Source organism: Corvus hawaiiensis, chromosome 31, assembly GCF_020740725.1.
Source record: "Corvus hawaiiensis isolate bCorHaw1 chromosome 31, bCorHaw1.pri.cur, whole genome shotgun sequence".
NCBI lineage: Eukaryota > Metazoa > Chordata > Aves > Passeriformes > Corvidae > Corvus > Corvus hawaiiensis.
Genome location: NC_063243.1, coordinates 2404231 through 2425444, shown reverse-complemented (window position 1 = coordinate 2425444; position 21214 = coordinate 2404231). Strand labels below are relative to the sequence as shown.

At 54.5% G+C, this 21214-nt stretch overlaps 1 protein-coding gene, 2 long non-coding RNA genes and 1 pseudogene across 3 annotated transcripts; all 4 read right to left on the bottom strand.

Moving 5' to 3' along the window:
- Positions 1-21214, bottom strand: part of LOC125318825 — a 157891-nt pseudogene that overhangs the window by 40701 nt on the left and 95976 nt on the right.
- On the bottom strand, positions 2231-20525 carry LOC125318696 (zinc finger protein 850-like). Its single transcript, XM_048289639.1, has 3 exons — positions 20521-20525; positions 16357-17702; positions 2231-2814 (listed from the first exon to the last, which is right to left on the bottom strand). Exons 1-3 carry the CDS (start codon positions 20523-20525, stop codon positions 2306-2308), a joined length of 1860 nt encoding a protein of 619 aa, XP_048145596.1. The 3' UTR covers positions 2231-2305.
- Positions 8740-9864, bottom strand: LOC125318842. Its single transcript, XR_007200512.1, has 2 exons — positions 9759-9864; positions 8740-9135 (listed from the first exon to the last, which is right to left on the bottom strand). It is a non-coding gene; the product is annotated as an uncharacterized LOC125318842 (long non-coding RNA).
- On the bottom strand, positions 12412-14643 carry LOC125318828. The gene is made up of 4 exons (XR_007200498.1): positions 14528-14643; positions 14240-14312; positions 13712-13861; positions 12412-12784 (listed from the first exon to the last, which is right to left on the bottom strand). It is a non-coding gene; the product is annotated as an uncharacterized LOC125318828 (long non-coding RNA).

The following is a 21214-nucleotide window of genomic DNA, read 5'->3' as shown; positions in this document are numbered from 1 at the left end:
CCAGAAGAAAGTTCTTCACTCCAATCCAAGCACGAGGATCCTCAGCTGGAACAGACACGGAAATCCTTCTCTTTTGGCCTTGGTTTTCTTTTCCTTTCTTTTCATCTTCTAAAAACACCTGAAACTGGGGTAAAAATGAAGACAATGAACTAAGACATGGGTGGGAACATGGGGGCACACGGGCATGGATGGAGACGTGGGGGACAATGACATGGATGGAAACGTGGTGGGGACACAGCCATGGGTGAGGAGACGGTGGGACAGGGCCAGGGACATGTGGGGACATGGCCATGGCCGGTGCCATGGGGGGAACTTGCAGGGGATGTGGGGGGATGCTGGGTTTGAGGGAGTTGAGGGTTCCTGGGAGGGACTTGGGGCTTGCTGAGGGCTTTGGGGCCCCCAGGCCGAGCGGCTCCGGCTGCGCTGGGAGACCCTGGCGGAGGTTCTGGGGCAGCTGCTCAAGGACCCCGAGCTGGACCCCCAGCCAGCATTGGGCTCCTGGAAGGGAATGAACGTCCTTGTCCCAAGGAAGGAAATCCCAGCACCCCCAGGGTGTCAGGGGCAGCTGAGGCCACAAGAGGGAGGGGAGGGCCAGACAGAGCTGTCCCCTGCCAAAACTGCACCCCAAAACCACCAAAACTCAGGGATTCCTCCCAGAATGAAGCTGCCAGAAGCTGCCTGAATTGAGGGAAAGGGGGAATGGGACCCTCAAATTGAGTTGGGAGGGGTCCCGCTCCTCCTCCTTCCTCATCCCACCTGCTTCTTCTCTCTGTTCCTTCTCCTGCTCCTTCCTCTTAGGGGGGTCCCGGCACCTTTTGGGATTTGCTGAGTGCGGTCTTGGGGTTCAGGTGCTTCCCAAAACCCCCTAGGGCAAGGTGACATGAGAGGGGAACACACGGGGGTCTCCATTCCCAATCCATCCCCAGATTCTGCCCCCCCCAGTCTCAGCCCCCCAAGTCCCTCCCCACCGCCCCCTAACAAACGGGACCGGGGTGAACTGGGAAGCTTTATTGGGAACACTGGGAGCAGCCGGGCAGGGGCAGAGTGACAGCGGGGCTGGGGGGACACACGACCCCCCCAAAATCAGCGCGGGGACAGACCTTGGGGTCCCGGCCGGGCCCGAGGCCACGGGGAGGGGCTGTGGCCGCCGGCGGCTCAGGAGCTCTGTGGGCAGAGCAAAGGGGGTGACACCCCCGAGTAGGGCGGGGTTTCCTCCGGCCAGCGGCGGTCGGATTCAAAAAGAGCTCTGGGGAGCGCGGGGAACCGGAGCGGGTAAATGGAGCTGTGGCACGTCTCCAAGGGCAGGGCTGCGGGTGTTCTCCTGCCCGTGGGGGTTTGAGTTTGTTTTTGTGTTGAGATTTGGTTGGTTGGGTTTTTCAGCAATGGTCCTCACACGATCAAAAGCTCCAGCCACTAAAAGAGTACCCAGCCAAGCAGAACCCTCCCAGAAGGACGCGTCTGTCCAGCCCCCTTCCTGTGAGGAGTGTTTGAGCCTGGCAGTAGCACCAGGGGATGCTGTCAAAGACACCTGCCTGAGGTGCGAACAGGTGAACGATCTCCTTTCCCTGGTGGCCGAGCTTAAGGAGGAAGTGGAAAGACTAAGGAGCATTAGAGAAAGGGAAAGGGAAATAGACTGGTGGAGTTTCACCCTTCCATCCCTGAGAGAAGCCCCCCAGCAGTCAGAGCACTCCCATGCCTCTCACCATCAGGCTGAGGGAGGAGACCTGGGGGATGAAGGGGAGTGGAAATGGGTTCCTACTCGGGGAGGTAAAAAAAATTCCTCCCAACCCCCATCACCTCCCCAGGTGCCACAGTCTTCCTCGCTTTGCACTTTTCACCTTTCTTTCCTAGGCAGGCGCAGTCTCTCGTTGGCTGCTTCTGCAGTTTCTCTACTGGTCTCAGCAAGCTTTGTTCATCATTTCTGAGACTTTTGTTCCCCATTTCTTGCCAACTTACATTCTGTGCCTTAAGCTTGTGGCCAATATTTGCTAACTTTTACCCTGTACCTTATACTTGCACAGGTACAATGATTTGAACCCTTTCAACTGGAACGGGCACAACAGAGCCAGCCTGGGCACAGGGAGGGAATTTATTACCAACCAAATCACAGCAGCACAAGGAGAAGGCAAAGAAATCTCTCCAACACCTTCCCCCCACCCAGCGGGGATCACCCGGAACGGGGGTCACCAGGGCTCTGCCCAACGAGGGTCCCTGGGGATCATCCAACGCCGATCCTCCCACGGGGGATGGAGCTGGAGCAGCGCACGAAGCTCTTCCCGCACTCGGGGCACTCGCAGGGCTTCCCTTAGCGGTGCCTCCGTTGGTGTTCGGCCAAGTGAGAGCTGCAGAAGAAGCTCTTCCCACACTCAGAACACTCATAGGGCCTCTCCCCAGTGTGGGTGCGCTGGTGGATGATGAGGTGGGCGTTGCGTTTGAAGCCCTTCCCACACTCAGGGCAGCGGAAAGGCCTCTCATCCGTGTGAGTGCTCTGGTGTCTGATGAGATAGGAGCTCCTTGGAAACCTCTTCCCACACTCAGAACACTCGTAGGGCCTCTCCCCAGTGTGGGTGCGCCGGTGTGCCCACAGGCTGGAGCTCTGGCTGAAGCTCTTCCCACATTCCCTACACCCATAGGGCCGTTCCCTGGTGTGAACCACCTGGTGCTGGATCAGCTGGGAGCTGTTGGTGAAGCCCTTCCCACATTCCCCACACTTGTAGGGCTTCTCCCCAGTGTGGATCCTCTGGTGTTCCCTCAGGTTGGAGTTCCACCTGAAGCCCTTCCCACATTCCAAGCACTTGTGGGGCTTCTCCCCACCCTGAGGCTTCTCCCCCAGCTCCGAGCTCCTCCTGAATCTCCGGCTGCCTTCCCGGCACAGGGGGGCTCTTTCCTCCTTGGATCTCTCTGGGCTGCGTTTGCAGCCCCTCCTCATGCAGCATCTCCGGGGCTTTTCCTCCTCCTCCATCCAGCCACGCCTTGGGAATGACAAATCCTGGTTTGGGGGGAGAAACAAAGGGTGAGCACCGTGGGCTGGAGGTTCTTCCTGCCCAGGTCCATCTCCGGACATCTTGTGTCTGTAAAAACCTCCAAAAAACCAAGATTCACTCCAGAAGTCCCCCAAACATCAAGACACAGACCCAAAACATCAAGATTCAGACAAAACCCCCTCCAAATTATAAACATTCAGCCCCCACAAAAAAAACCAAACCACCAACATGGAGCCCAAGAAACCTCAGAAACACCAAGATTCACCCACGGGAAAATCATGGATCCCCCTCCCTGATCACCTGCTGCATGGGGGGGCAACGCTCCTGGGGCTGGGGGGAGGCTGCAGATACAGCGAGTGCTGGAACCTTGCGGTGCCTCCTCTTCCTGCTCCTCCTCCTCCTCCTCCTGTGTCCCTACTCTTCCTCACACTCCTCTTCCTCACACTACTCCTTCTCCTGCTGAATCCCACCTGCTGCTCCCACGTGCATCCTTTCACCATTCTGGTCTCCAGCCCTGCTCCTCCAGCCTTTCTCCTCCTCCCCCCAGGCCCAGCACCCACCCCTGGCTCGCTCTGCCCCCCAGAGCTCTCGCATCCCACAGCACCAGCAGGGATGCAGCTGCGGCAGCTCGGGCTGCGGCAGCGCTGGGCTCTCGGCCGCTCCTGCCCGCACTCGGCCCCCGCCGCAGCCACTTCTGCCAGCACAGCACGGGCCGGCCCGGCCTTGGCGCTCCCCCCCTCCCACCTCCCCAAATTCCCCTCGCGGGGGGCGCCAAGGCCGGGCCACACGGGGGCTCCAGCTGGGGAGCGCCGGGCGCTGCGGCTCTGCCTGGCAACTGCTGACTCACCAGCGCCGCGCCTTCTGATTGGCTGAGCGCTGCCTGAGGGCCGCGCCTGCACCAAGGGGGGACACCCTGCTCCAGGGGGGATGGCCCGAAAACCGGGCACCCCCAGCCAAGGAACAACAGCAACGCCTCCCTACAAACACATGCTCTCAATCTGCTCGGACACAGCCACACCGACTTGGACACAAGCAAGTGACACAAGCAGAAACCATCAGCTCCACAAAATGGCACTGATTGACACACACTGCTGCTCAGCCAAGCTCCTGCCCAATTCCTCAACTTCCAGAACAACAACAAAGCCTCAACACAACCATGGACATCGTTTCCTATACAAAAGGGGACCATGTTGAGGCAGTTTGCACATTCTCTCAGAGGTAATTAAGGACACGGACACCCAGCGGGGGTAAAAAGGGAAGTCGAGAAGGGGTCTCAGCAACAGGGGACGGATGGTGTTGGTGTGCTGGGAAGGGATTGGTTGAAGGCAGGGTGCAGGAATATGGTTAAGGCAAACAGCAGCAGGAGGAATCTATGTGATAAGAAAGGAAAAGGAAGATGGAAAAGAGGAGGAAGAGAAAAATAGTGAGAATTGGAATGTTTTACAGCACCATTCCAATCTTATCCTCAAAAAGGGTCAAAAACCTCTTATCCTCAGGGATAAGCTCTTTGTATCCCCAGTTCCCAGGACAGGAAAACAAGGAAGTCAGGATTTCAGGGTGTTTCTCTGTGGTGGGGAGCAGCAGGACAGGGCAGCACGGGCTGGGGCCTGTGGGGAGCTGCGGGGCCGGGCCGGGGCTGTGGGGCAGCCGGGGCTCAGCGCCGGGCACTGCCTGACCCCAACACCCCCCGGGCAGGGCCGGCAGTGACCCCCGGCCCCCAGGAGGCTGCGGGATGTGGAAAGATCAGGATTTTCTTTCAACGATCTTGTTTGGGTCACTGGAGAAACGAATGATTTTGCAGAAAGCTCAGCAGCTGTCAGAGGATGAGCACCCACAGGCACTGAGGGGGCTGCAGGAGAGGCACAAGAAGCCCCTGCAGCACTTGGCCAGAAAGGCTCAGCAGGAGAATGCAAGAAGGGATGAGCAAAAGGCCAAGGTGAAGGCAAAGGCCATGGCAGAGTTTCTACAGCCCCCCAGGGATGAACCGCAGGGCCCAAGGGGGCCCCAGCACCCAGGGGACGGCGGCGGCCACAAGCACCTGGCACAGGCATTGCCCTCCTCGGCACGGCAGAGCCCACCCAAACAGCCCCTGCCAAGGAATCAGGGCTCCAGCTGCAGGCCACAAGGACACTGCAAGCACAGACAGCAGCACCCTCAGCACCAGCAAGTCCACCCCTGATGGACATGGATTGTCAGGGCTCTCAGAGCTCCCAGCACACCAGGGACCCACCGCACCAGAGCCCTTGAGAACATTCAGGGCGCCTCTGGATCGAGACGAGGCCGCTCCTGATAGACACAGGGGCCTCTCGATCCACTCCGAATCTGAGACCTAAGGGGGGAAATTGTCAAGAAGTTCTTTGATTAGTCAGGCAATAAGTGGGAAAGATGAGCAGGTGTGTTTTATTCAACCACAATTCATAGATGTGGGGGATGGGTTCAAAATGCATCAATTTCTGTTTGTTCCTAATTGTGATTGTAATTTACTGGGAAGGCATTTGGTGGCTGAAGTGGGAATGCAAATTCATATTGTAAAAGGAGATACAGAGGCTAATGCTGCTGTACCTTGGTGTCAAATGTCTGCAAAGGCCTCTGCTGAAGGGAACCCAGAAGTGTGGGCAGCCCCAGGGAAATAGGGAAAATCAGATATGGAGCCTCTCCAAATTCCTTCAGAGCATCCAGGACAAGTGGTGTCTAAAAGCAATACCCTGTTCCAAGGGAGGCAAGGAAGGGGTTACAGCCTCTTACTGAGTCCCTGTGAATCAGGGGGATGGGAAGCAGGAGAATTAGTTTGTTAGGAACAATGCATCCAGCTTGGTCAGCATACCAGGGCAGGAAGAAAAGATAAGAGACCACTGATAAGGGCAGAGGGAGTCTCAGACTGACATCCTGCGCTCAACCCAAAACTAGCTCAAACCAGTCTCGAAGCTTAAACCCAGGCCAGGGGTACAAAAGAGCATGCGTAGGGAAGAAAGGTGAAAAGTTCAGGATGAGGAAGACTCCTGACTTCATCAAAAAGACCCTCGGAAGACCCCTACCAAAGCCACCAAACCACACTGTGCAAGCGCAACGCGGATGTAAATGACTTTTGGGTTCATTATAATACGAAGCGAGGCTGGGCGGGGCTAGGTGATGAATATGTATAGGCGTGTTGCGAAACTTAATGAATATGGAACTTGTAACCCGATAAATACCGAGCTGAATGCAGCTGTCGGCACGCATGGCTTTGGAGGAGCGATCCCCCGTGCGTCCCAGCGGGAAATAAACATACCTACTTTACTACTTCTTTAGTAATGGAGTTCTGTCTGCTCTTCACCTGCTAAAGGCAGCGCTTCTGGAGCCAGGCATCTCTCCCTACAACACTCCTCTCCTGCCAGCCAAGAAACCCCACCATGGACACCAGAAGGAAAGCACAAGTTTCAAGGCTTCAAAAGCAGATTAACTGAGCCTCCGGCCCTGGCCCTCCCAGACAGGGAAAACCAATTTGAATTGCATGTGGATGTTAAACAGGGCCATGCCAAAGGAATTCCTGGGCTCAAATGTTTAACCCAGTGGCCAGAGAGTGGCCTCATTGTCTGCAGAATTGTGCAGCCCCGGCTTTAATGGGAACTGAGGCCTGAAAACTGACAGCAGCACAATCTCTGATTGTTCAAGCCTGGCATCAAGTTAAAGCTTTGTTAACCAAAGGAGCCTCTAAATGGATGAGCAGTGCTCGGTTCTTACAGAATGAAACTTGTTGGATGGAACAGGAGGATTCAGAGTTGAGCACAGGGCAAGGGTTGAACCCAGCCTCCTGTTTGAACGGCCCTGGACACGGGGCTGGCAAGAAACCCATGGCTGCAGTCAAGTGACAGAGCTCCAGACCCGGGCTAGGAAAGATTTACCAGACATTCCCTGGCCTGAGGGAGAAAAGGTATTTAGGGATGGGTCTGCAAGGGCAGCAGAAGGGAAAAGAGTGACAAGACACGCTGCTCTGAAGGAAAGGGAATGAGACAAAGCGCAGCTCAGCGCCCGCATGCTCAGCTCAAAGGGCCGAGCTGGGGGCGCTTGGAAGAGCCTGGCACTGAAATGCCCTGAGCAGGAAGGCTTCAATATCTTCTGCCAACAGCATGGCAGCTCACAGCGGGGCAGAAGCATTTCTGACTGCTTCAGCAATCCCTGCATCAGTTCTTAAGGCATGTTTGGAACAAACAATTCCAAGATATGGGATTGTGGAAGAAATAGAGTCAGACAGGGGAACTCATTTTACAGGAAAGATCCTTCAGGCCGTTCTGGCTGCTTTAGGAACACAGTGGGACCTTCAAACACCCCGGCACCCCTAGAGTTCGGGTCGGGTGGAAAGAATGAATGGGGAAATAAAGAAACACCTTCTGAAGCTGCTGAGAGAAACCAAGATGCCACGGGTACGGCTGCTGCCATTGGTTTTGGCAAGAAGAAGAGCCAGACCCAAGGCAGATATTCAATTATCTCCCCTGGAATTGATGTTTCCAATTCCTCACCCTGCTCATTCTCGACCTAGTTGAGGGGGTGGAGACCAGGGATGTCTGTTTCAAGCAGTCTGTGGCCAGAATCCTGTCTCTTGTGAAATCTCTTCCACAGGAAGCTCGGCTGGCACAGACCCTGCCTTGGCACTTTGCTGCCCACAACATCCAACCAGGACATCGGGTCCTGCCTGAGGAGCGCAAAGAAGCACCACTGGTGGCCAAGGGCGTGGCCCATTCCAAGTGTCCCCGAGCACAGAAACAGCCGCCAGCACAGCTGAACACGGGGGGACCCCTCACCCTCGCCTCAAGCTCTCTGAAGCCCCGCGGATTTGCACTCCCCGGCTGCAGGAGGACCATGCGAGGCCGCCACTGACCCTGCACAGAAGGGGCCGCAGCAGCAGCCAGGGCTCCACAGCGGGGGAAGCCCCGGGGGCTGCCCACAGATCCTCTGCTGAAATAGTCTGGCTGGGCACCTCCTCTGGCATCTCCAGGCACTGGGGGCCAATCCTCGCTGGCACCGGGCGACCTTCAGAGCTTTCTGTGCCTGCACTCGCCACAGCTGCTGCGCGAGACAGCGGGAGAATTCCACTCTGGCTCTCAGTTACACTCACACTCTGGGCTGGGCGGGATTCGATTGATGGAAAATTTACCAAATTCAGAATTGGTTTAAAATTTTATCTCTCTACTCAGGCTTGGTTGGCCTCTGCCTTGGGGAAAGGAATTTGAAAGTGTTTGTTAAGGGATGTTACACCACTCAACAGAGATGAGCTTAACATCTCAACAGACTGGGAACAGCCCAAAAGATACCCAAAAGATAACGCCCATCAACAAAACATCAAGGCCCATCAGCAAACATCAAGGAACAGCTACCCCAGACACTGCCCCCGGCACAGCTGGAGACCCCTGCTCTGGAAAAGGCTGAGAAGGAAATCAAGGAGTGTGCACCTAATTAACATCAGAGGCCAAGCAATCCGGGGCCAATAGGAAACCAAATACTAAGAACTACCCAACTTGGAACCAATGGACATTAAACCGACGGATTTCTATGGGTTTAGACTGCATAAAATTGAGGAAAAATCGAGTAAAACTCGTGTGCCATGGAATGATTTTCCCTGCACACCCGGGCTATGTGTCCATGAAATGATTTCTGTTGCACATCCTGGCCAGAATAAAGTAATGCCTTGATCCTCCAGCACTAAAAAAGTTTTTGGATAGTTTTTGTTCTTCCCAGAGTTTCAGTGAATAGACTACACAATTAAAACGTTTTTTTCCCCATAATCCTACTCTGACATTGTCAGCTGGGTTTGGGCCAGGGGTGTGAGAGTCAATTTTTAGTCCGAGGGGAAGAAGTAGCAAAAATCTTTACTGCTTTGGGGTTTTTTTCTGTATGTGTGTGCATGGCTATTAGTGACGGCAGAATTTTGGAATGGGTTTGTTGATGCTCACCTTTAAGTTGCATTTTGCGAAACTGGAAAAGTTTTAAAGGTGACCCTTTAACTCATAAACAGTAATAAAACAAAATACCATTTAAAAAAAAAAGGAAAAAAAAAAAAAGGAAGTGGAGGGGGGAGGGGAAAGGGGCACAAGCAGCTCATCGGATGGCTGCCCTGGAAGAGAACCTTCCTTCCAGGCAGCCAGCAGACGAGCTTTAGAAATGCAAATTAACTCTGCTGGGATGTTCAGGTTTGGCCAACTTTAGAAATATATCCTCTGAGAGAAGGCACAACCACCCCTCCCCCACCAGGTTCGGGAAAAATAAATTTTCCTCGAAGGAAAGTGAAGGAAAATATTGGGGAAAGGATAATAATGCTAAATAATTAAATCTTTCGCTGTGGGGGAAAAACCTGGGAAAGTGTTCGAATCCTCCCTTTGGTCTCCTCAGAGCTGGGGCTTGGCCCAGGGCCAGGCCCTCTGTGCCCGCTGGAAAGTCCTCCCGATGTGCTCTGATGTTAAAACAATCAATCAGTCCAGTAGAAAAGGGAGAATCCGAAATTCCAGGGAAGGAAAAATTCAACTCTCAGTCTCTCTCGGGAGAAAAAGCAGCTGAACCCCTGGCCAAAAAAACTGTCCTGGGAGCAGCCAGCTGGGTGCTTCCTCACTCCCCTGCCACAGCTGGGAAACCAATTGCTATCTATGTATGACCTTGAACAAGCTGCAAACTGCTTTGAAAAAGTTTTGCTCAGTTTTTTCCTTCCCCCTCTCAGGCTCAGTTTAGAGGCATAGAAAGGCACAGAAATTAATTTCTGGACATAGGCAGCGATATGGGATACACATCATAAAGTCACCCCAAGACATGGGGGAAGTGGGCACAATGTCCCAGGGTCTCCTTGCCTGCCACAGGAATTGGGCTGATTCCCTCTGCCCCTCACCCCAAGCTCTGCCTCCCTGCACTGACGGAATTTGCATCGCTAAAGGCAGAGCCCACACTGAGCATCTCTGACTCTGCAACAGAAATCCCTGAAGCTGCAAAGGAAAACAGCAAACGGAGAATGTTGGGAGAACTTCACTCCAAAAAGCAGGGGGGAATCATCCCTCTCCCCAGTCCAACATCTGCTGGCACTCTCTGTGTTATACAGGGTGGGTTTGACCACTGGGCTGCTTTTGCTGACACAAGGTCAGCGAAATCACTTGGGAATCCAAGGACATGATGATTTAATCAGAGAAAAGCAGTCAATTGATGCATCCCTGGCATTTTTGGCAGCGCCCAAAAATGGGGAAAAGATGAACGGCCACCAGAACAAATCCTACAACACCATGGAGCAGCCCCTGGGAACCCAAACAAATTCATACCAGGTGCCAGAGAACCCACGGATCATTTCAATGCATCATTAGATTACAAGCTGTCCTCCAAATCATAACCAAGCACACAGCTCCAGCTCCTGACCTTCTCACCCACCAATCCACTCCCATGAGCAATGCCACATTTCACCCTGGGATGGCATCAGATTCTCTTCCAGCAGAAGGACCAGGAGGCTGTGGAAAATTAAATGACAAAAACTGCTTTTGGCAAAGAGATGGCAAAGGAAAAGTGGGGAAACAGAGAACAAAGGAAATAAAACTTCACAGAGCCATGAATATTGGATGTTCTACAAAGTGGGGGGGCACATTAAGGGGCACATGCAGCAGGCGGATCGGGAAGTCTGTACCTTCCAAGGACCTCAGCCACTGCGGAAAGGGACACGGAGATGCGGCCGGGCAAATCGGCATAAAAAGGAGGCTGCGTCCTCCAACACTTGGACAGACCCCACGGGAAATGCCCCGTGGCCTCTCCCTTTGTCCACGAATAAAGTTACTTTTACACGACTCCTCCGGCTCCTCTGGGGACACAAACCTCTGGCCACGGGAACTTTCCCGCACACTGCCGGCCACGGGGCAGCCACCTCTGTCCTACCCACAGCAGCCGGGACGAGCCAGCGCTGCTCCGGCACCGGCTCCTGCCGAGGCAGCAGCGGGAAGGAGACCGCGGGCAGCCGCTCCCGCAGCGCCCTCACGCCAGGGCGAACACGGCGCCCACACGGCACAACGAACCCGCCACAGCCCCCTGCCGCCCCCTCCGCCCGCAGCCAGCCCCGAGCCCCGCCAGAACCGAGCGCGGCTCCCACCTGCGCTGGGGCCGCCTCCGAGCTCCGCCGCCGCCTCACCGGGCTCCGGCCGCCGCCGCCGCCGCTCCCGGGCCCGCACAGACGCTCCGCCAATGGCGCCTCTGCTGCGCCACGGCCGCCCTGCCGGCGGCTCCGGGCCCGGGCTGCTCCCCGCTCCGACCAATCAGCGCGCCAGAACCACGACTGACGGCAGCACCGCCCAATCGGAGCGAGGGGCGGGCTCTGCACACGGCCCAGCCCCGCCCCGCGCTCCCAGCGCCCCCCGGGCTGCGTGAGGGGAAAGCCGCAGCTGAGGAGCAGCCCTGGAACGGGCCCGGCCCGAGCCGCCATTCAGCTGAGAAGAGAAACAAAGCTCTCCGCTGCTCCCGGCCCGACCTGCCCAGCCCTGAGTGCTGGGTTGGTCTGGCTCCTTGGGAAGCCCTGCAGCCTCGCTTCTCTTACCCCCTAATTCGGAGCATCAGTGCATGGCTTTGATTTCCCCGAGAAAGGGAAAACTGCCCCAGATCCCTTTGGCTGAGTGGAGAAGGGGAGAAATTTATTGCAGAAAACTCCCAAAAACTCAGAGCACAATAATGAGAAGCACCTTTAAAAACTTCTTCCTCCCACCCCTCCCTCCTTCCAGCTCCACCTCCCACCCCGGCAGTGCAGGACACAGGGAATTGGGGCCGTGCTCAGTTCATCCCCGGTGCCTTCTCCCGCTGCTCAGGGACAGGAGTCGTTCCCCTGCTGCACTCTGGGCTCCCTCCCACCAGGCAGTTCTCCAGGAACTTCTCCAGCCTGAGTCCGTCCCACGGGCAGCAGTCCCCTCACACTGCTGCAGCCCCGGGGGTCACTCTGCCCCGGGGTCAGTCCTGCAAGGACAGGCTGCTCCGGCAGGGCCCCTCTGTCCACGGGTCTCGCACGGGGTCACAGCCTCTCCTCAGGCATCCCCTGCTCCGGTGGGGGCTCCTCCAGGGGCTGCGGGGGGATCTCTGCATCCCCGGGGATCTCCAAAACTCTTCCCACATTCCAAGCACTTGTGGAGCTTCTCCCACCCTGAGGCTTCCCCAGCAGCTCCGAGCTCTGGCTGCATCTCCAGCCTCCTTCCCAGCTCACAGAGGGGTCTTTCCTCCTCACAGCTCCCTGGGCTGGGTTTGCAGCCCCTCCTCGTGTAGGATCTCAAGGGATTTTCCTCCTCATTGGATTCTGATGATAACTTAGGTCAAAGTAACAAAGTGCTTATATAGCTTTGGTTTTGTGCCGGTTTGGCCAAATTTAGAAATATATCCTCTGAGAGAAGGCAGGTTGCAACCACCCCTTCCCCACTAGGTTTGGGAAAAAATAAATTTTCCTCGACGGAAAGTGAAAGAGATAAAAACTATTTATTTAACAAACACACAGGAAAAGAATAATAATGCAAAATAACATAACCTCTCACTCTGCTGAGAGAAAAACCTGGGATAAGTTCAGAGTCCTCCCGTAGATCTCTCTCTCTCCCTCCTTGGAGCTGGGATGGGGTGGTGGGCCCCCCTCTAGAGCCAAGGCCCAGTGGAAAGTCCTCCCGATGTATTCTGATGTTGAAATAGTCCAGAAGAGAAAAAAAAAAGGAAAAAAACCAAAGTTCCAGGAAAACAAAAGTTCAACTCTCCATCTCTCTCTGGAGAAAGGAAAAGGACCTGAAAAAAGCCTGTCTGAAAACAACCAGGGTGCCTTCCCCACCCTTGCTCTGCTGCTGCAGCTGAAAAAAAAAGTCTCTATCACTGTGTGACCTTGAACTTGAAAGCTGCAAATTGCTTTGAAGAAGTTTTGTTCAGGTTTTCCTCCCCCCTCTCAGGCTCAGTTTAAAGGCACAGAAGGGCACAAAATTAATTTCTGGGCATGGGGCAGTGATAGGGGATACACATCATAAAGTCACCCCAAGACAGGTTATAAGATATCTATGTAACCTATTATCAGTATAACCTAAATCATGACTTTTTATCAATATAACCTGAAGAATATCAATATAACCTGAAGCGTAGCCTTCTATACTTATATAGCCTGAATCATAGCTTTTACTTATGTAGCCTGAATCATAACTTCTATACCAATAACCTGATGCTTATATAACCTGAATCATAACTTTTGCTACCCATATAATCTGATATGAATAACTCTTTATACAATGTAATGCCTAGTATATAGTTAATTAGTTGCTGATATGCAGAATAGAGAAAAAGAGAAAAGGAAAAAAACAAAAAACACTTACCAAGTGTATAGTCTTAGATAAGTGTAGTACTAATGAGAAATTGGCAAGCACAAAGCCAATTAGACACAAAACAAAGAATTTAGGCCGGTTAAGACCAGATGGACCGAAGAGCACTGTAACTGTGCATGTCTCGAAGACAAAGTTGAAAAGTTCAAGTGCAAAGAGGACTTTAGAAGCCTTCCTCAAAGACCCCCAAAGACCCCCAAATTGGGGAAGTGTATGCGCAGTGCAAAAAATTATCTAATAACCATGAGATCCTGCTATGTAAATTAGTTCTGGCACATATGTGATGATGCTGTAATGACAGAGCAACATTAAAGCAAAATTTACTGTATAAATATACCACAGCACTTGACAAAGGTGGGTGAGTCAGGAGGAAAAACCCCCCTCACCTCCAGCGCTGCAATAAACAAATACCTGCTCTATAGACATCGGTCTATGGGGATTTATTTGCAGCCTATCTTTCGGGCATCCATTCCTACGCCGAGGAGGTGCTCAAAGCGGCCTCTTCCACGAGGTTCTGCCACAGGGATTTGTTCCCCCTGGTCTCCATCTGCAGCTCAGTGCCTGGGGCAGGAAAGACAAGGAGAGGAAGGGACAGGGAGAAGGGAAAAGGAAAAGGTAGAAGAAGAGGAAGGAACAAGAAAAAGGAACAAGGGAGGAAGAAGAGGAGGAAGGAAAGTGGAAGGAAGAAGGACAGAACAAGGAGAGGAAGGAGAGTGGAGGAGAGAAGTGGAAGGAAGAAGGACAGAACAAGGAGAGGAAGGAGAGTGGAGGAGAAGAGGGTGGGATTTGCCTCCGTGCCACAGGGAAGGGGAAGGAGATCCCCCCAGTCCATCCCCGGCAGGACGGCGTCGGCAGCGGGGTTGTCCTGCAGCCGGGGGCGATGCTGGGTTGGGAGATGGAGCAGGAGAGAAGGGAAAGGGGCAGTGACTTCCTCCTCACCTGCCTGGGGGTCCCGGGGCATCTTCCTCGCAGCCTCCTCTTCCATCCGGACAAAGTTTGGGATTGGGAAATCCTGTTTTGGGGGACAAACAAGGGTGAGTGCATTGGGTTTGATGGTCCCACTGCCCAAGCCCAGCTCTAGAAGTCACCAGCCCTTTCAACATCGGGAGGGGCCCTGACCCTGCTCATCTCCAGCCTCCCCCACCCCTCCTGGCTGCCGGGGGTCCTCCAGCTGCACGTCGCCACCCCCCTCCTCCCCCACCGGTACTGGGTGATCACCACGATGACCTTCCAAGATCCGCCCAAGGCTCATTTGCGGCTCAGCTTTAGACTCCTACAAGATCCAAACACCTCCTCCCCCGCAAAAAAATTCCTCCCGCTCCTCCTCTTCCTTTTCCTTCTAGTCCTGCTCCTCCTTTTCCTCCTCTTGCTCCTCCTATTCCCGCTCCTGCTCTTCCTCCTCCTCCTTTTCCTGCACCTCCTGCTCCTCTCTCCCTTCTGCTCCTCCCCCGCTCCCAACCCGGACCCCTATTTCCCACCCCCGCCTGCCCCACGGCCGCCGCAGCACCAGCTGTTGGCAGGGGGGAACTCCCCATGAGCCCCCCAGGGATGGGCAGGGGGCTTGGGGACATCCCCAGTGCGGATCCATCCCCCCCCAGAGCCCCAGGAAATCGCTCCAGGGCTCAAATCCTGGGGAAGAGGGCTGGATCCCCATGGAACAGCACTTCTTCCGTCCCAACCTCACCTTTCCCTCCCCACTCCCATCGTTCCCCCCAACTCACAGACCTCTCCCAACTCATTTTGGGGGTCCCATCCCCCTCCTGCTCTCTTCGGGGATCCCAGACCCCACTTTTTCCCCACTCTTCTACCCCTTCATCATCGTTCCCCCAATTGCCAACCCCCCTCCCCGATGCTGGGGTTTGGAGGTTCCACGCTGCTCCTGCTCAGTCTGGGGGTCCCATCCCCCTTTCCCTCAATTCAGGCAGCTCCTGGCAGCTTCATTCTGGGAGGAATCCCTGAGTTTCAGGATTTTTGGGGTGCAGTTTTGGAGGTGGACAGCTGTGTCTGGCCCTCCCCTCCCTCTTGTGGCCTCTCAGCTGCCCCCGACACCCTGGGGGTGCTGGGATTTCCTTCCTTGGGACAAGGACGTTCATTCCCTTCCAGGAGCCTAATGCTGGCTGGGGGTCCAGCTCAGGGGGTCCTTGAGCAGCTGCCCCAGAACCTCCGCCAGGGTCTCCCAGCGCAGCCGGAGCCGCTCAGCCTGGGGACCCCAAAGCCCTCAGCAAGCCCCAAGTCCCTCCCAGGAACCCTCAACTCCCTTAAACCCAGCATCCCCCACATCCCCTGCAAGTTCCCCCCATGGCACCGGCCATGGCCATGTCCCCACATGTCCCTGGCCCTGTCCCACCGTCTCCTCACCCATGGCTGTGTCCCCACCACGCTTCCATCCATGCCATTGTCTGTCCCTCCATGTCTCCACCCATGTCTCAGTTCAATGTCTTCATTTTTTCCCCAGTTTCAAGTTTATTGAAGGATGAAGAAAAATGAAAAGAAAACCAAGGCCAAAATAAAGGATTTCTGTGTCTGTGCCGGCTGAGGATCCTCGTGCTTGGATTGGAGCGAAGAACCTTTTTCTTGGGGGTTCCACCCCACTGTCTTCAGAATCTTGGTCTTTGCTCCAGTCCATCACCATTTGGCTGTGGAAGACGCCCTTGGGCCAGAGAAAATCGGAATCATGGAATCATTGAGGTTGGAAAAGACCTCCAAGACCATCCAGTATTCCTGGATGCCACCAGAAGATAGGATTGAATGGAAAAGATTTTTTGGGGTCAATAATCAACAAATCCGCTCTCCCCAATGAATTCCCGATGTTGGTCTGCGTCCCAATGGATGTCCCTGCCCCAGGTTCATTCATGTGCCTGCAGGGAGCCAGAAGATCTGGAGCCCCTCAGCCAGGTGTCTTCCCAACACGGATCACCAGGATCATGGATCAGCAGGGCTCTGCCCAACGGGGGTCACTGGGAGTCATCCAACGCCAATCCTCCCACGGGGGATGGAGCTGGAGCAGCGCACGAAGCTCTTCCCGCACTCGGGGCACTCGCAGGGCTTCCCTCAGCGGTGCCTCTGTTGGTGTTGGGTCAAGTTAAAGCTCTGTGAGAAGCTCTTCCCACACTGGGGACACTCGTAGGGCCTCTCCCTGGTGTGGATGCGCCGGTGCCTGATGAGGGTGGAGTTTTGCTTGAAGCCCTTCCCACAGTCGGGGCATCGGAAGGGCCTCTCATCCGTGTGAATGCGCTCATGTCTGAGGAGGGCTGTGGTGCTCTGAAACGTCTTTCCACACTCAGGACACTTGTAGGGCCTCTCCCCAGAGTGGATGCGCTGATGTACCCTGAGGTGGGAATTACGGCTGAAGCTCTTCCCACATTCTGAGCAGGGGTAGGGCCCTTCCCCCGTGTGGATCATGCGGTGATTGATGAGGTTGGAGCTGTGGCTGAAGCTCTTCCCACATTCCCCACACTCGTAGGGCCGTTCCCCGGTGTGGATCACCTGGTGGTGGATCAGGTGGGGCCTCTCCCCGGTGTGGATGCGCCTGTGCCTGACGAGGTTGGAGCTGTCGTTGAAGCCCTTCCCGCAGTCGGGGCAGCGGAAGGGCCTCTCCCCTGTGTGTATTGGCTGATGTTTGTTGAGATCCGAGCTCCTCACAAACCTCTTCCCACACTCAGGACACTCGTAGGGCCTCTCCCCGGTGTGGATACGCTGGTGTAGGACAAGGGCGAAGTTTTGCTTGAAGCCCTTCCCGCAGTCAGGGCAGCAGAAGGGCTTCTCCTCTGTGTGAATTCGCTGATGTACAAGGAGATCGCAGCTCCTCCGAAATCTCTTCTCACATTTGGGACACTCGTAGGGCCTCTCCCCAGTGTGGATGCGCTGGTGTTCCCTCAGGTTGAAGTTCCGGCTGAAGCTCTTCCCACATTCCCCACACTCGTAGGGGCGTTCCCCAGTGTGAATAAACTGGTGGCGGATAAGGAGGGTGCTCGTTCTGAAGCCCTTCCCACACTCCCCACACGCATAGGGCCGTTTCCCCGTATGGACCTTGAAGTGATTGATGAGGCTGGACCTCCAGCTGAAGCGCTTCCTACATTCCCCACACTCATGTGGCCGTTCCCCAGTGTGGATGTTCTGGTGCTCCCTCAGGTGGGAGCTCCACCTGAAGCTCTTCCCACATTCCCCACACTCGTAGGGCTTTGCCCCACTGTGGATCTTGTGGTGACTGAGGAAGCTGGAGCTTTGGCTGAAGCTCTTCCCACACTTCCCACACTCATAGGGCTGTTCCCCAGTGTGGATCCTCTGGTGCTGGATCAGGTTGGATCTCTGGCTGAAACTCTTCCCCCTGGATCTCCGGCCGCCTTCCTGGCACAGGGGGGCTCTTTCCTGCTTGGATCTCTCTGGGCTGCTTTTGCAGCCCCTCCTCATGCGGCATCTCCGGGGCTTTTCCTCCTCCTCCATCCAGCAACACCTTGGGAATGACAAATCCTGGTTTGGGGGGAAAAACAAGGGGTGAGCGCCTTGGGTTGGGGGTTCCTCCTGCCCAAGTCCATATCAGGAAGTCACTGGATGTTTTGTGTCCATAAAAATCCCCGAAGCACCAAGATCAGGCCCCAAAAAACCCTCATACGAGATCTGCCTCTCTTGTCTCTCCACTCCTGGGTTTTGGGGGTTTCCCTTCCCTGGGCTGATGGGGGTCCTGTGGCCCCTCTGGAGTCCCCCCATTCTGGGGTCTTGCTTACAGATGATCCAGGGGATTTCGAGGGTCCCAGTGATCCCTTCTCCCCTGACTCTCCTAGGTTCCATGGATCCCAGGGGTCCCCCCACTCCAGGCTCTTCCCCTCCCCCCTTTAGGCTGCCAGGGGGCCCCCAGCTCTGGTATTGTCCCTCTCTGCTCTCCCCACTTGAGGGTCCCGGGGTTCCTCTCCACCGTTCTCCTCTGGGTCCCCAAGACTGATGTCCCCCCCCCCACCAGTAAATGCTGATCATCATGTGGACCCCCAAATACCCACCCAAGGGGGATCTGTGACTCAGCTTTGGGGTTCTGCAAGATCCAAACATCCTGCCCCAAAAACCCAAGCCCTCCCAGTGACCCACAAAGGTATTTGGGTCTCGATTCTGGAATCTGCAAACTCCAAACACTCCCCCCAGAAAAAACACTCTTCAGGACTCCCTGATATATTTGGGGCAAGTTCCCCCTCCCCTGTCCCCTGTGGAATGGAACCTCGTGCTTCTCCTTCTACCCCTCTTCCTGCTCCTCCTCCTCCTCTCTCCCTCCTCTCCCTCCCACTCCTCCTCCGTGCCCACCCTGGACCCCCCTTTCCTACCCCTCTCTGCCCCTCAGCTCCCGCAGCACCAGATGCTAGGTGGGGGGAACCCCCCTGAGCCCCCCCACGGATGGACAGGGAAGTCAGGGATCCCCCAGTGTGGATCCATCCCCTCCCAGAGCCCTGGGGAATCGCTCCAGGGATCAAGAGATGGGGACACTAAGGGACCCCCAGAGGATCCCCTTTCCCACTGTCTCCCCTCTCCTTATCCCCCTCTCCCACCCCTTTTCCATCGTCCCCCCAAATCCCAGCTCCCCCGGCTTAGTTTGGGGATGACCTCCCCCCTCTCTCTTGCTAACTTTGGATGTCCTAAATGCCCTTTTATGCTTTGTCCCTCCCTTCTCCATCGTGTTGAAAGGAATAAGAGGAATGTGTCTTTACAAACACATGCTCTGAATCTGCTCATAGACAGGGACACGGACTTGGACACAAGCAAGTGACACCAGAAACCATCAGCTCCACAAAATGGCACTGACTGACACACACTGCTGCTCAGCCAAGCTCCTGCTCAATTCCTCAACTTCCAGAACAACAACAAAGCCGGAACACAACCATGGACATCGTTTCCTATACAAAAAGGGACAATGCTGAGGTAGTTTGCACATTCTCCCAGAGGTAATTAAGGACATGGACACCCGGGGGGGACAGTAAGGGAAGCTGAGAAGGGGTCTCAACAATGGATGGTGTTGGTGTGCTGGGAAGGGGTTGGTTGAAGGGAGTGTGCAGGAATATGGTTAAAGCAAACAGCAGCAGGAGGAATCCATGTCGTAAGAAAAAGGAAGATGAAAAGGGGAGGAAGAGAGAAATAGTGCAGATTGGGATGTTCTACAGCACCTTCCCCCATCTCATGCTCAAAATTTGCCAGCTGCAGGTCCTCTCTACCACTGGCTTCCAGGACAGGGAAACAAGGAGGTCAGGATTTCAAGGGGTTTCTCCTTGGTGGGGAGTGGCAGGACCACTCTGAACCCACTCAGAATCTCAGACCTAAGGGGGGAAATTGTCAAGAAGTTCCTTGATTATTCAGGCAATAAGTGGGAAAGAGGAGCAGGGGTGTTTTATTCAACCACTATCAGTAGATGTGGGAGATGGGTTCGAAATGCATCAATTTCTGTTTGTTCCTAATTGTGATTGTAATTTACTGGGAAGGCATTTGGTGGCTGAAGTGGGAATGCAAATTCCTACTGTAAAAGGAGACACAGAGGCTAATGCTGCTGTACCTTGGTGTCAAATGTCTGCAAAGGCCTCTGCTGAAGGGAACCCAGAAGTGTGGGCAGCCCCAGGGAAATAGGGAAAATCAGATATGGAGCCTCTCCAAATTCCTCTGAAGCAACCAGGACAAGTGGTGTCTAAAAGCAATACCCTGTTCCAAGGGAGGCAAGGAAGGGGTTACAGCCTCTTACTGAGGCCCTGCTAAAGGCAGCGCTTCTGGAGCCAGGCATCTCTCCCTACAACACTCCTCTCCTGCCAGCCAAGAAACCCTATCATGGACACCAGAAGGAAAGCACAAGTTTCAAGGCTTCAAAAGCAGATTAACTGAGCCTCCTGCCCTGGCCCTCCCAGACAGGGAAAAACCATTTGAATTGCATGTGGATGTTCATCAGGGCCATGCCAAAGGAATTCCTGGGCTCAAATGTTTAACCCAGTGGCCAGAGAGTGGCCTCATTGTCTGCAGAATTGTGCAGCCCCGGCTTTAATGGGAACTGAGGCCTGAAAACTGACAGCAGCACAATCTCTCATTGTTCAAGCCTGGCTTTGTCTTAGGTTACAATTTATGATGTAACCAAAAGTATGTATTCTAGCACCATCTGTTGAAACAAGGTGGGGCAGTGTTTTTTGTCTCATGTTCCATGACACATCCCTGGTAACTCCCTCAGGAGATGTATCTTCTGTTAATGGGCTATCAAACCTCACCGCATGACTCATAACATTACATCATCCCATTGTGAGATGCTCCGCCCAGAGGGAGGAACCAAGCACTCCTACCTGGATATCATCTGAGGTTTGGAACACCACAGCCAGCCCTTACCTACTGGATTCAGAGCTACATAACCACCACTGGACCTTCAGAGGAAGACCAGATCCTTCTACAGGATCACTGCTTCAACAGAACCACATCTCTTACCTCAAGAGGAGTGCAGCCACCACTTAATCGGACTGCTACCACCACCCTGCCCAGCAGGGTGTCAGGTCATACCCTGACTCTGTCAGGTTAAGCCAGTGTTTCCATAGTATTGCCTTGTTATACGTACTAGCAAAGAACTGTTATTCCTGTTTCTCATATCTTTGCTTGAAAGCTCCTTGATTTCAAAATTATATTAATTCGGAGGGAAGTGGGTTACATTTTCCATTCCAAGGGAGGCTCCTGCCTTCCTTAGCAGACACCTGTCTTTCAAAGACAGGCATCAAGTTAAAGCTTTGTTAACCAAAGGAGCCTCTAAATGGATGAGCAGCGCTCAGTTCTTACAGAATGAAACTTGTTGGATGGAACAGGAGGATTCAGAGTTGAGCACAGGGCAAGGGTTGAACCCAGCCTCCTGTTTGAACGGCCCTGGACACGGGGCTGGCAAGAAACCCATGGCTGCAGTCAAGTGACAGAGCTCCAGAC